Here is a 13,570-nt window from a genome sequence, read left to right on the forward strand (position 1 = left end):
TGCCCAATTGTGCTGTGTTTGCGCTTGTGATGGAGGGCTGTATGTGGGGGGTTAATCTACTGTCTCGTGTCGTTTCTCAGATCAGTTGTTGGTTTGGTTTTGTGGTATGCAGGAGATCACTTGACCGAGGGTCTATATGTTCAAATAATAATAAAAAAAAAAAAATACTGTCATCACTCTTTACTCTTAGTCAGTCTCTTACAACGGTGTAGCCTAAATACATGAGCTTTCCAGGAGTGCACCCAATTCATTACGCACGCTCAGAGGCACGTCCCCTCCGGTGCGCACTTTTTTTTTGGGGGGGGGGGGGGTGCGACCCCACCCCCTGTGATAAACTCATCGCCCCCTTAATATTTTTTTTCTGGTGCCGGGCTTGCATGAATGTGCAAGTAGTGCACGAATATACACTCACTACTCCACTGAAACATAATTACAAACCAAATATGTAGTTCATATCTTTGAAAACATAGTTGTAGTCTGAATATGAATCACTTGAAAATGTAAGTGAAACTGACTGCAGATATGCAAGTGAAATTGTGTAAATGTAACTTCAAACTGAACAACTCTGATAAATAGATGAGCTCACTGACATACATATACGATATATAACACTGAAGACTGCCACGAGTCAGACTGGAGAGCATGAGACAGACTTTAAAAGCTGCACTTGAGGGCCTTACTGGACTGAGGTTTCTGTGGCATCTCCACCCTGATGGGTCCATATGATAGGAGGCCTTGGGTTTGGTCCACCATTATGGCTGCTCTCTTACTGATGGAATTACAGATCTAGAGAAGATAACACTATAAATTAAACACTCTCAATTATATAAATTCCAGAAAGTTGCCTACTAGCAAGGATATTTGGTTTTGCTTCAAAATCTGGACTTCTCGGAGGAAAACATAAATGCACTTTATTCTGCAAAATCAGATTAAACAGAACAAATTGCCACATATCAAAGTACAACTGGATAAGAGCAGTTTACACAGGAAAAAAGAAGCTTACAGGTTTACAAGATGCATTGTCGTCTGGATCACAGAGCTGGACGGTGCAGTGTAGATAAACGTCATGAGGCTTCACTGTGAAACGGAACATGTTGAAGTTGTAGCGAACGGTGGAACTTTCCCCGTTTGTAGACGTCCCCGAGGTCACGTTAAAGGTAACAGAGTGGTCACTCGTGCACCTGAGAGGAGTGACGGAAGGCATTGAAATGAAGTGTTTAACACCAAGTTATTTCTCTGTGCATGCTCACCCGTTCCTAATCAGGTAGTGAACCAATCCATCAGTGTCAGTCGGTTTGGAAGACTGTGTGGCCCAACAGTCATTCAAACGAACCAGGAAGAAATCTGCAGGTTCTGTCACCTCCACATACACCTGGTATAAAATGGAGAAATACAAAGTTCTAAAAGACAGCTCAGTGGTGCTTCTAAACATAAACATGGTGTAAAGCAGATGAAAGTCTACAACTCCCCATGAATTGAGCACCAATCCATCACAGGTAGTTACCCAACCAGGGCTGGCACTCATTTCCAGCTAGGTGGACAATACAGCTCAAAGTTTCTTATCCAAGGACACAAATGGGTGGTGAGGGTGGGAATTGAATCTAGTTCTATATTGTTAAATAGTATGTGCTAATTCCTTATTTTATGTTAGTGATCAAGTATTTGCCTTTGTTATTTGTTTGGAAGTCTCTGAGATCTGGTTTAAAGTTTAAAAATATGAGTTAAGTTTCACTTCCATCACACATGTGCAAGTTTCAGATACAGGGAGGGCTCCCCTATCTGTGAGAGCCAGTAACATATAAACTAAACCACACCCACTGTAACGCCCACATTGTGGATCTTTGTAAGGGGCAGTAAGTTACATAAAGAACAGGGGGAAACTACAACATATTGACAGCACAACTTCTACCTGGTGGCTATGTGGAACAGCGATTGGCCTACATAGACCACAACAGTCATTTCCAGGTGTTCTTCGAGTCTATGTCCTTTGACAAGACAATTCATCCGCATTGTCCCAGTCTACCCAACTGTAAACAGCTACCAGCCTTTGCTACGAAAGTAACCTGTAACCTAATCTGGTTCCAGAAAGTGCAGGATTTGATTGAAAAGTCAGACTCCAGTAGGTGGCGTCTCTGAAATCCTGTGTTTTGTAGGGATCAAATTCTGCATCTTTCAGCCCAGTTTGAGACATTTCCACAGATTATATTATCAAATTTCCATTGAAATTCATGCTTTAGGATCACTGCCAGCGACAACATTTTGCACCTTTAAGCATTATGTAATTAATACAAGAGAAATTTATTGAAGATTTTGTTGGAAGTATTCATCTATACCTTGTCTCCGAGTGCAATGGTGGGGGTGGCAGTGTAGGACTCCGTGTAGGTGTAGTCTGTGTAAAGCTGCATCTGTATTGTGACATCATGTTCCTCTACACGCATCACTGTCTCACTACACATGCACAAGAGAAGAGTGATCAAACAGTATACACCTCACACACACACACACACACACACACACACACACACACACACACACACACACACACACACACACACACACACACACACACACACAGTTTTACCTTGAAACTGGAATGACTGGGAAAGGCAGGCTGACTGTTCTGACATAAGGATAGATGCACGTGTATTCCATCTTTATGATTGGCTGTCTGATGATGGTTTTATTGATTTCCTGAGGGTCTGATTGGAGGCTCAGAGAATATGAGATGTGAGTCAAGTTTTTCTGCAGGAGAAAATGTGAAAACATGTTCACAATAAAATAGTTTACCTTCAGACATTCACAGATTAACCATGACCATTTAAACCAGTATAAGCCATGGACCAGGAGTAGATATTTTGTGGCTAGGCTTTAGAAGAACTTTAAAATTATGTGCCAGTTTGACTAAATATGTGGAACGCTGAAACTGCACCTTCAGCGGCTGGCCTCCGCAGCTTAAATACTTGTCTTTGGATATCCTGGACATGTAGTAGGGAATACCATCAATGACTTCCCTCTGGGCTCGACAGGAATTGTTGGGCAAGTGTAAGGATTCCAGAGGCACACCATAATATTTGAAGAAGTCTTCAAGCACTCTGATTGCTATATAGTCTTTGCCACACATGACTTTTATATGTGCATCTAAAAAAACAAGAAGGGAACTCAGTTTCCATTAGACTTACCTCTGGACAATTGTACAGTAACAGCTCATTTCATGAGTAGTTTCCACCAGAACTTGTAGGAAACTTCAAGCTTATCTCACCATCAGACATGGGGTCAAATAATTTGCATTGTATTTAAATACAAATACTTTAGATTTTCGAATTCCAAATACAAATACTTTGTACTTTTTCAAATACAAATACTTTAGATTTTGAGTATTTCAAATACAAATACTTTCTATGAACTATAAACAAATCAACACAAAAACTGATAAACCGGTGACAATTTATTGTGAAAATAGCATGACCAAATACTATTGATAAGTAAAGGATTGAATGTTTTATCACAAATTCACTATTATAATATCACAGGCAATAATCAAACTATCACAATATATATTCTGTTTCCATCAATACTGCATCCTTTTGTATCCACCATATCACAAAACAATAATAAAATGTCATATCTTCTCGTCTCAGCATATTGTATTGTTGTATCTCAATCACAATAACGCGGAGCTTATAGTTTTCTGGTGTGTCTCAACACAGTGTCACAGAGATTCCCAAGTCTGAAAAGTATTTGAAAAAGTATTTGTAAAAGTATTTGGAAATACTTGGGATCGGCGATGTATTTGAAATACAAATACTTTGAATTCAAAATCAGAAAATAGAAATACAAATACTCCGAAAAATGTATTTAGGTATTTTCAAATACAAATACTTTTGTATTTGGCCCCATGTCTGCTCTCCATAGTTAAGAGTGAGAATGTCATCATAAACAAGTCTAATTTTTTTTTTTTTACGGCAGCTCTTTAAACAGCCCGAGTTATCACTGGTAGCACTTACCTTTGTCACATCGGTCTGAATAATACCCAGTGGCACACTTGCAACTTCCTTGGTCTTTGGATAGAATACACCTTGAAGGATTGATGCAATGTTCAACATTGCAGACTCCTATAAATGTGACAGGTACTTAAGAGGGGCTTCTTTTTTCTTTAATGATGATTTTAGACATTTTCTTACCCATGACACTCATGACACGAAGAACAAACACCAGCCACACCTGTAACTGCTTTAAAAAAAAAAAAAAAAATCAAATTTCATTTTACTGTTAAAAAAAAACCCAAAAAAAAAACAAAAAACATGCATTATTCACATCAGACCGTTCAGTTTCAACCCAGACTGTAGTATAAGTAAATGAGCACTTTACTCAAGTAGATGCGAGTTTCTACTTAAAATGTCAGGGGGTGGGAGATCCAATTCCAGCCAGTTGCAAAACATGTACCCACCTTGAAGTTCAACAGGGACATTGCTCTTTTCTTCATTACAAAACAAAACAAAAAAATCAGGTTTTAAATATGACAGTTTCGATCAAACGCGACGCCTTGTGTCTCCAGTTTGTTGTCACACGTTCAACACGTGCTGCTTTCTAATTATCAACACCTGTCCTGCTGTCGCCTCGCCCCCTAGCGGTGACTGAGCGCATTACGGGCAAGCAGGTTTACAGCCCCGAAAAAAAAAGAGTATGCAAGAAGAAATTTATTTTTCCCCTTCCCCATTTTTAACACATTTTATTTTAGTTTATTATGTCAGTTTTACTGTAACCTGAGGATAATTACATTTTCAGTCCTTTTTTTGTGGTGGATATCACACAGTAATGACTTCGACAGACAGATGAGGAGTCTGTCTGTCGAAGAAAAACGTAAACCAAAAACAAATAACTGAAAATAAAAGGGCACATAGAGAGTCCAGTCTTTTATGAAGCATTTTTTTATTTATTTGTTATCATACAGTGATTGAGATAAGATCACCGGCCTACTAAAAAGGATTTTTTTTTTTTTTAACCCACGCGTTTTGAAGTTCTGGATCTGCTCTACAAAATTTAGACAAATTCATATGTAATATCGATACAAATATCCCTGATTGTTTCCTTAAAGTTCTATGTAATTCTTTCATTCATTTTCTGCTGCTTATCGAGGTCTGGGTCACAGTGACAGTGGACCAAGCAGCTCAATCCACACTTCCCTATATTTGGCTAGGTCCTCTAACTCTTCCTGGAAGATCCCCAAGCCATTCCCAGACCAGCTAAGAAATATAATCCCTGCAGTGTGTTCTAATGCACACATGGACTGATTTATGTAAATATGTCCTGGAAAAAAAAAATATATATGTGTGTATGTGTAGGTATGTGTGTATATGTGTGTGTGTATGTATATATGTATGTGTATGTATGAGTATGTGTATGTAGTATATGTGCATATATATATATAAAAATTCCTGGATCTGCTACTAAATTTAATTGGCATCTTGTTGGTGCATGCTCCAACCTGCCACTAAATTTTACAAAAATGTGACAGTTTTTGTATAATCCTAAAGATAATAGTAGTAGTAGTAGTAGTAGTAATAACAATAATAATAATAATAATAATAATAATAATAAAACAGTAATGAAAGCATCCTAGCTACAGGTTAAGGGATTTGTTCATCCCATGCAAACAAATCTGAGCATGCAAGCAAGAGTGTGCACATACACACGCACACAGAGGCAAAAAAGATTCAGGTCACTTCAGGTAGTAATGTGAACATGGTCATGGGCATAATTGTATAACACATCTATGTTTACTAAATCAATGAAGACACAGAGTGAGGCTTGAATAGTAAAAAAAAAAAAGAAAAGGGGTTTGTGTGTAAGTGGGCTTTGAAACAAAAAAGTGTCGTCGACAGAATGTCATAAGTGGGTCACTGTACAGTATTTCCTGCCAAGTTGTCACACTGAGGCTGAAGTCCATCGTTCCAGATACAATCATCCTCCTCTCCTGTTTTTAGTACAAGGAGACCATCTGTTTCTGATGGAAGCCAAATAGAACCTAAATAAGTGGACAATAACCCTCAGTGATGTGGGACGACCTGATGCTGACCGTGTCTGATGATCTGAAAGATTAAAACACATTTTCCTCTATGATAAATACATATTTCATTTGGGGCAAGAGTTCATGTTCATTGTATAAAGTCAAACAGTACTGTTTTAACGGATTCTTAGTGGAATCAATTCTGATTGCAGCACTTGAGAAGCTGAGTGATGAACTGGAGTGTCTGGGTTTGTGATTATCCTGGATCATGACTAAGATCCAGGGTTTTGATGACATCCTGGATTCAGCCGTCAAATGCATCTGTTTGAGATGAAAGTGTTGAACTTGTAGAGACATTCATGTGTCTAACTCCTCTGCCTTTGAGACCGGGAAACACCAGAGAAGCGCTCATGAGGTCATGAGGTTGCAGGACAGAGGTGCTGATACCTTTGGAGGAGAGTAAAGGTCCAAGTCTTTAGGATCTTGGTGCTTCCTGTATGGTTGTGAGACTTGGACTCTAACCAGTGCCCTAAGGTGGCAACTACATGTCTTTGGTAACTGATCTCTATAAAGGATCCTTGGGTACCTCTGGAACGGCATCCGTTAAACAGTTACAGTAGTAGTACCATGTGCATGGTGAGGGAGTGGCACCTTTTTCTGTGCACATTCTAGCACAGGTCCCTCAGTGTTGAGGACCCCAGCAACTGCAGAAGGTCAATGACACACACATTTCACTTGGTTGTGGCAGACAGATAACTGCTTTCCAGGACCCATGGTGGTTCCTTAGTGTGGTGTTTGTGGTGATGCACAGTACCAGTGCATGTCCCCAGACTTTACCTGTTCCACCCATAATTTTAAAGACTATTTATGGAGGGGGGGGAATATCCTTCACAAAAGCTTTTACTATTTATTTATTTATGTTTCCAACATACAGACAGAGCATCAACCAAGCTTCACCAAACTGCATTTCAGTTCAATTATGGGCAAAAAAGACCAGATTCTCTGCATCATAAGTATCATGGACGAGTTCAACACCAAAATTTTTGTGTTTTTGATCTGTGACAACAGATATAAAATTCCATAAAAATGGCTCATGCAGAAAACAAATAAAGGCACGAAACACACTAATCAATTATCAACTGTTTTGCTACAGAGGCTCTGCACAGTGTAAATGTTATTCTAATCCAATTACATTTTTTCTGCAAATCTGATTGGTTAATCGTGTGAGATTTCAGACTGTATAATATTGGGGTAACAGTGGCAAAATATTAGACCGTTTCATGTTTGGATGTATTACACCGCGCCCTGACCAGTGTTCTACAAATGGTAAATGGACTGCATTTTATATAGCGCTTTTCCATCTGCATCAGATGCTCAAAGCGCTTTACAATTATGCCTCACATTCACCCCGATGTCAGGGTGCTGCCATACAAGGCGCTCACTACACACCGGGAGCAATAGGGGATTAAGGATCTTGCCCAAAGGCCCTTAGTGATTTTTCAGTCAGGTGGGGATTTGAACCCATGATCTTCTGGACTTAAGCCCAACACCTTAACCACTAGACCATCACCTCCCTTAAGATATCATTCCTGTCCTCCGCACAACTGCGCATGCGAAGGACGCAACTGCGCACGCATGCGCAATATTGTCGGGATGCGTAACTGTCGCTTTATGCGACGAGACGCACAATTAGAACACCGGCTGTGCGCTGCTAGCTGAGAGCAAGAGAAAGTCGCGTATAAGCTATGAAAGTAGCGATGTGAATTCTGATACAGAATTACCATTTCACATTTGATGGATTTTCACCTTTGATGGATTACTCCACGCCCTGACCGCTGTTGGAGCAATGCTGTTTCACGGTAAGCCTCACTGACTAAATTACCTACAGAAAAATAAACCATGCAAACGATGGAAATGGATTACAATGGGAATAACCGCCTTGTGTCTGATGATTTGCAGACGTTCATGCTGTTATACGGTAGCAAATATACGTTTTACCGGCTCCGCTAACGTGTCGCTGTAAAACTTGTTTTTAACCAGATTTGTGACCGTATAACCAGCATGAACGTCTACAAATCATCAGACACAACAGGGTTATTCCCTAAATGAAAGATGTTTCTGCTAAAATCTACAAAATGTGGAACACGTTGACAACTTGTGACATCTGATACCACACAGATGCTGCGGGGGGGGCACCAGGACACAAAATACTGCAAGTGTTCTACATAAAATCAGTCTGTGGGCACAAGTTTAAAAAAAATTCCAACATATTAAAATATATTTAAAGGGATTAATGTTCATATGGGACTAGAACGTGTAGTTTAGGATTAATACTAATAGTCAGCAGATAAATCAAATTCTTCAAGAAAAAAAAAAAAACAAAATACTTTAGTGCTCACACAGTCTTACCAGCGTGCACACTGCTGCTGTTTGGCTTGTAAAATCTAATGGAACGTGTTTCTGTTGTCTTGCCGGCAGTGGTACGGTGCCACCCTGGTGTTGTGAAATAGCCGGCTTTTAGGAGGTGTCTGTCATCGGCCTGATTCACAACACCAGCTGCAGCACACACACCTGACACGTTGGATCTTCAGCTGCTGGAAACACACTCACAGGTCCATCTGTGGATGGAGATTTGCACAGCAGTGGACCACAGAGGTGTGAAAGCCTTATCCACTCACAGCATGCACCTCTGCAGATTCCACTGTGAACCATTAAAACAATCAAGCATTCTCAACAGAACAAAGGTGCAATGTCAAAGAAAAGGGCAACCATGGCAGTTTCAGAGATTTTTGTTCTTGGTGGGAACATGATTATTTACTGGTGGTGCAGCAGAAGGCTTGGGTAGAAACAGTTCACCACCAACCATAATCCAAATCATTCTGAAGTATCTCTGTCATCGCCACAGTTTTCATAGAATAAAAGCAGGAGAAACATGAGTATTCTCTGGTTTTTCTATCCAGTCAAACAGCTTTTCTGAACCATTACTGATGCATCATTTCAATGACTTCTGTGTGTTCAGATTATCATGATCCCAAAAATTCATAATAAGGTCATTCATTTTAAATATCTTAATTTTGCTAAACACAACTAATGGCAGCAGAGTGGCTTAGTGGTTAGTACTAGTACTGTTGGTTCCCTCCCACATCCACAGACATGCAGGTTAGGTGGATTGGAAACTTTAAATTACCCGTAGGTGTGTGTGTGTGTGCACTTGTTTGTCTGTGGGTGGCCGTACGGTAGACTGGCATCCTGTTCAGGGTGTACACCACCTCACGTCCTATGACTGCTGGGATAGGCTCCAGCCCCCCGTGACCCTTAATTGGAGTAAGCGGTTGAAGATGAATGAGTGTAAACATAACTACAGCAATGGACAGACATTTCTCCATCTCCTTCTGGTTTGTGCCCCAGTGGGTTTTCAGGGTTTAAGGTCTTGCTCAAGCGCACTTCAACACGCAACCGCGGTCACAGCTTTGTGTGGTATCACAAGTGTAACACTTATGGCTGTTCTTGGTGATTTGCCCTGATCAGGATTCAAACCCTGTTACTAGAATTGTGAATGTGTAATGAATTTTCACCTTTATTTCCAAAAACTTTCATCTCTCTTGTAATATGAGAACAAACGCAACTTTTCAAACTGAAAACAAGATTTCTAAGTTTACAGATTTTTGTTTTAAATGAAATTCATACATAATCTTTTGTTAGAATAAAAGTGTTCAGGCATTTCAAATTAGATTTTCTGATGGGAAGAAAAAAATCCAAAATTTTTAATAAAAGTTTTAGTATAACAAACCTTTTGTAGTAAAACATGTTGACATTCGCAAATATTTAGATGTTTTAATTTCAGCTGTAACATCTTGCTGCATAAAATCTGTAAGCCAATGATCCTTCCCAGTTTGACCACATGGCTTTTATTCTTAAAATTCCTCAAAAACACAAACTCCACTAAAGCTGAGGGTTATAAAGCGGCTTAATAACGGTCAATGCTTATGCTAATCTGAAGTCATTATATGCCCGGTGATTTGTTTTTTTTTTTTTTTAAGATGGTACAGCTTCCAACTCTAAGTGGCTCTGCTCTGCAAAAACCTTCCCTGTACAGAATACAAGACCTGCCAAAACAGAATGAGCCTCCATCTGTGTTCTCTCAGGCCAGACTGGGACGCAGCGTTTCAGGCTGATTCTTGTCACAGTTACCAAAGAAAACAGCCAAGAATTGTTTGTAGACAAGTGACACATTTCAAAATTAAATTATCTTGAAGAACATTGGTTTGCAATTTTGTTGTAAAATTATGAAGGAAATGTGAAAGCTTGATTTCACACATTCTTGTGTTTACAATGCACATGTCAAACTAAAACCATTAATACTGAGAAAGCATAATGTAACGTATACGCTAAACATTTTATAGTATGAATTTTGCCAAAGACTTATGAACAGAATCCAAAAAAGCAGATTTGTAATCTTCTGTATATTATTCAAATGTCAAAAAAAAAGAAAAAAGTGATGGTAATCTACCTGAATACATTTTGTTGTATGCTGAATGTGTATATGACAAGATGGACCTAAGCATTCTAATTAGCAATTAAGTTGCATTATTTAACTTGTGATTTTTATAATTTCATTTTCTTCCGCTTCTTCCCCCCTTGTTGTTTAAAGGTTGTTCTTTTTGTTTAAACCATGAGCCATGAAAAGGATTTTCTTTGCCACTACTATAAATTTGTTCCTGAGTATTTACCTGAAGATTTCACAATTTTGCAACAACAATATAATCAACATTTACTACGATGGCAAACAATTCAGGATTTTTGACCCACATGGAGCAAAATACCGTAGCAAAACACCGCAACATTCTGGGAGAAAGTCACAGATCATATGGACATCTTACTGACACTCAACTAACAAATATGGACATTGTCGGCATCACAGAAATCAAGAAGCATGGCAGACCTTCACTTTGGCTGAAAGAGCAAAACAAAAAAACAAACAAAAAAATCTAAACTGAAGCAAAAAGAAAGCAGTGGACACAAATAGTAAACGTAGGTGACCAGAGACCGTCTTGGGAAGAATGTGGGATCAAATCTGGACATATTTCACAGAGGTTTTGCTGGACATTAGACATACTAGTATCCTGCATAGTCCATTTTGCATAATACAACCCCTGACAAAAATTATGGAATCACAGGCCTCGGAGGATGTTCATTCAGTTGTTTAATTTTGTAGAAAAAAAGCAGATACAAGACATGACACAAAACTAAAGTCATTTCAAATGGCAACTTTCTGGCTTTACGAAACACTATAAGAAATCAAGAAAAAAAATTGTGGCAGTCAGTAACGGTTACTTTTTTAGACCAAGCAGAGGGAAAAAAATATGGACTCACTCAATTCTGAGGAATAAATTATGGAATCACCCTGTAAATTTTCATCCCCAAAACTAACACCTGCATCAAATCAGATCTGCTCGTTAGTCTGCATCTAAAAAGGAGTGATCACACCTTGGAGAGCTGTTGCACCAAGTGGACTGACATGAATCATGGCTCCAACACGAGAGATGTCAACTGAAACAAAGGAGAGGATTATCAAACTCTTAAGAGGGTAAATCATCACGCAATGTTGCAAAACATGTTGGTTGTTCACAGTCAGCTGTGTCTAAACTCTGGACCAAATACAAACAACATGGGAAGGTTGTTAAAGGCAAACATACTGGTAGACCAAGGAAGACATCAAAGCGTCAAGACAGAAAACGTAAAGCAATATGTCTCAAAAATCGAAAATGCACAACAAAACAAATGAGGAATGAATGGGAGGAAACTGGAGTCAACGTCTGTGACCGAACTGTAAGAAACCGCCTAAAGGAAATGGGATTTACATACAGAAAAGCTAAACGAAAGCCATCATTAACACCTAAACAGAAAAAAAACAAGGTTACAATGGGCTAAGGAAAAGCAATCGTGGACTGTGGATGACTGGATGAAAGTCATATTCAGTGATGAATCTCGAATCTGCATTGGGCAAGGTGATGATGCTGGAACTTTTGTTTGGTGCCGTTCCAATGAGATTTATAAAGATGACTGCCTGAAGAGAACATGTAAATTTCCAGTTATTGATGATATGGGGCTGCATGTCAGGTAAAGGCACTGGGGAGATGGCTGTCATTACATCATCAATAAATGCACAAGTTTACGTTGATATTTTGGACACTTTTCTTATCCCATCAATTGAAAGGATGTTTGGGGATGATGAAATAATTTTTCAAGATGATAATGCATCTTGCCATAGAGCGAAAACTGTGAAAACATTCCTTGCAAAAAGACACACATGGTCAATGTCATGGCCTGAAAATAGTCCGGATCTTAATCCAATTGAAAATCTTTGGTGGAAGTTGAAGAAAATGGTCCATGAAAAGGCTCCAACCTGCAAAGCTGATCTGGCAACAGCAATCAGAGAAAGTTGGAGCCAGATTGATGAAGAGTACTGTTTGTCACTCATTAAGTCCATGCCTCAGAGACTGCAAGCTGTTATAAAAGCCAGAGGTGGTGCAACAAAATACTAGTTATGTGTTGGAGTGTTCTTTTGTTTTTCATGATTCCATAATTTTTTCCTCAGAATTGAGTGATTCCATATTTTTTTTCCCTCTGCTTGGTCTAAAAAAGTAACCGTTACTGACTGCCACAATTTTTTATCCCTGATTTCTTATAGTGTTTCTTAAAGCCAGAAAGTTGCCATTTGAAATGACTTTAGTTTTGTGTCATGTCTGTGATCTGCTTTTTTTCTACAAAATTAAACAACTGAATGAACATCCTCCGAGGCCGGTGATTCCATAATGTTTGCCAGGGGTTGTAGACGGGTAAGAAAACACAGGTCTACTGTGCTAGTTTTCATTCCTGAGGTTAGTTACGTTTTTACTTGGTTTACCAGAACGAGTTAGTGGGGAGACTATTGTTTTACACATGGTCGAAAGTAAACATCTAGCCTTATGCAAACATGCAAGTGCAAAATCAAAGGGGGCGACACCTTTAAACGGTTTCCTTTATCATTTTTGCTTAAAATGTTTGCTTTGTCTCCAGAGGAAAACACTCAGCTGCAATCTGTGTGAACCGTTCTAAAATAAATGAGGTGAATGAGACAAGCTGCTTGTTCAAATCTCAGTTTTGAGACAGACACACACACACACACACACACACACACACACACACACACACACACACAATTATCCCTGCAGGCTTGCAGTGGACTTCAAGCCAACAACCATCTGCGCAGGGACAGCATGTGCCACACATACTGCAGCTCAGCCTGCGGCTGGGAAATGTCTACAAAACCCAGTTATGGCAGATTGTAAACACACAACAGATCACAGCTCAAAATAATGTTTCTAAACTGCTTGTAGCAGCTCGATACACAATTATGATTTTAAAGTGTGAACGTGCTCATCGCTGCTCATAGGTTTTCCAAGATATGGACAAGATTTCAAACTGTGACCTTTCAGTGTGCATAACTGTGAAAGTGATGAATGGAGCTTTAAAATTCTTTTATAAGGATCAAATACTGAAGTATAAAAACTGCAAAACTAT

The 13,570-nt window shown here is 39.2% G+C and overlaps 1 protein-coding gene across 1 annotated transcript; it reads right to left on the minus strand.

Annotated features, from left to right (window-relative positions):
* Positions 1–654: 654 nt before the first annotated feature.
* Positions 655–4,127, minus strand: zpd (zona pellucida glycoprotein d). Its single transcript, XM_034175519.1, has 7 exons — positions 4,005–4,127; positions 2,930–3,138; positions 2,582–2,742; positions 2,334–2,448; positions 1,251–1,372; positions 1,004–1,181; positions 655–786 (listed from the first exon to the last, which is right to left on the minus strand). The coding sequence occupies exons 2-7, from the start codon at positions 3,119–3,121 to the stop codon at positions 655–657; spliced, it is 900 nt and encodes a 299-aa protein (XP_034031410.1). The 5' UTR covers positions 3,122–3,138; positions 4,005–4,127.
* Between the last annotated feature and the right edge of the window lie 9,443 nt (positions 4,128–13,570).

Source organism: Thalassophryne amazonica, chromosome 8, assembly GCF_902500255.1.
Source record: "Thalassophryne amazonica chromosome 8, fThaAma1.1, whole genome shotgun sequence".
Classification (NCBI taxonomy): domain Eukaryota; kingdom Metazoa; phylum Chordata; class Actinopteri; order Batrachoidiformes; family Batrachoididae; genus Thalassophryne; species Thalassophryne amazonica.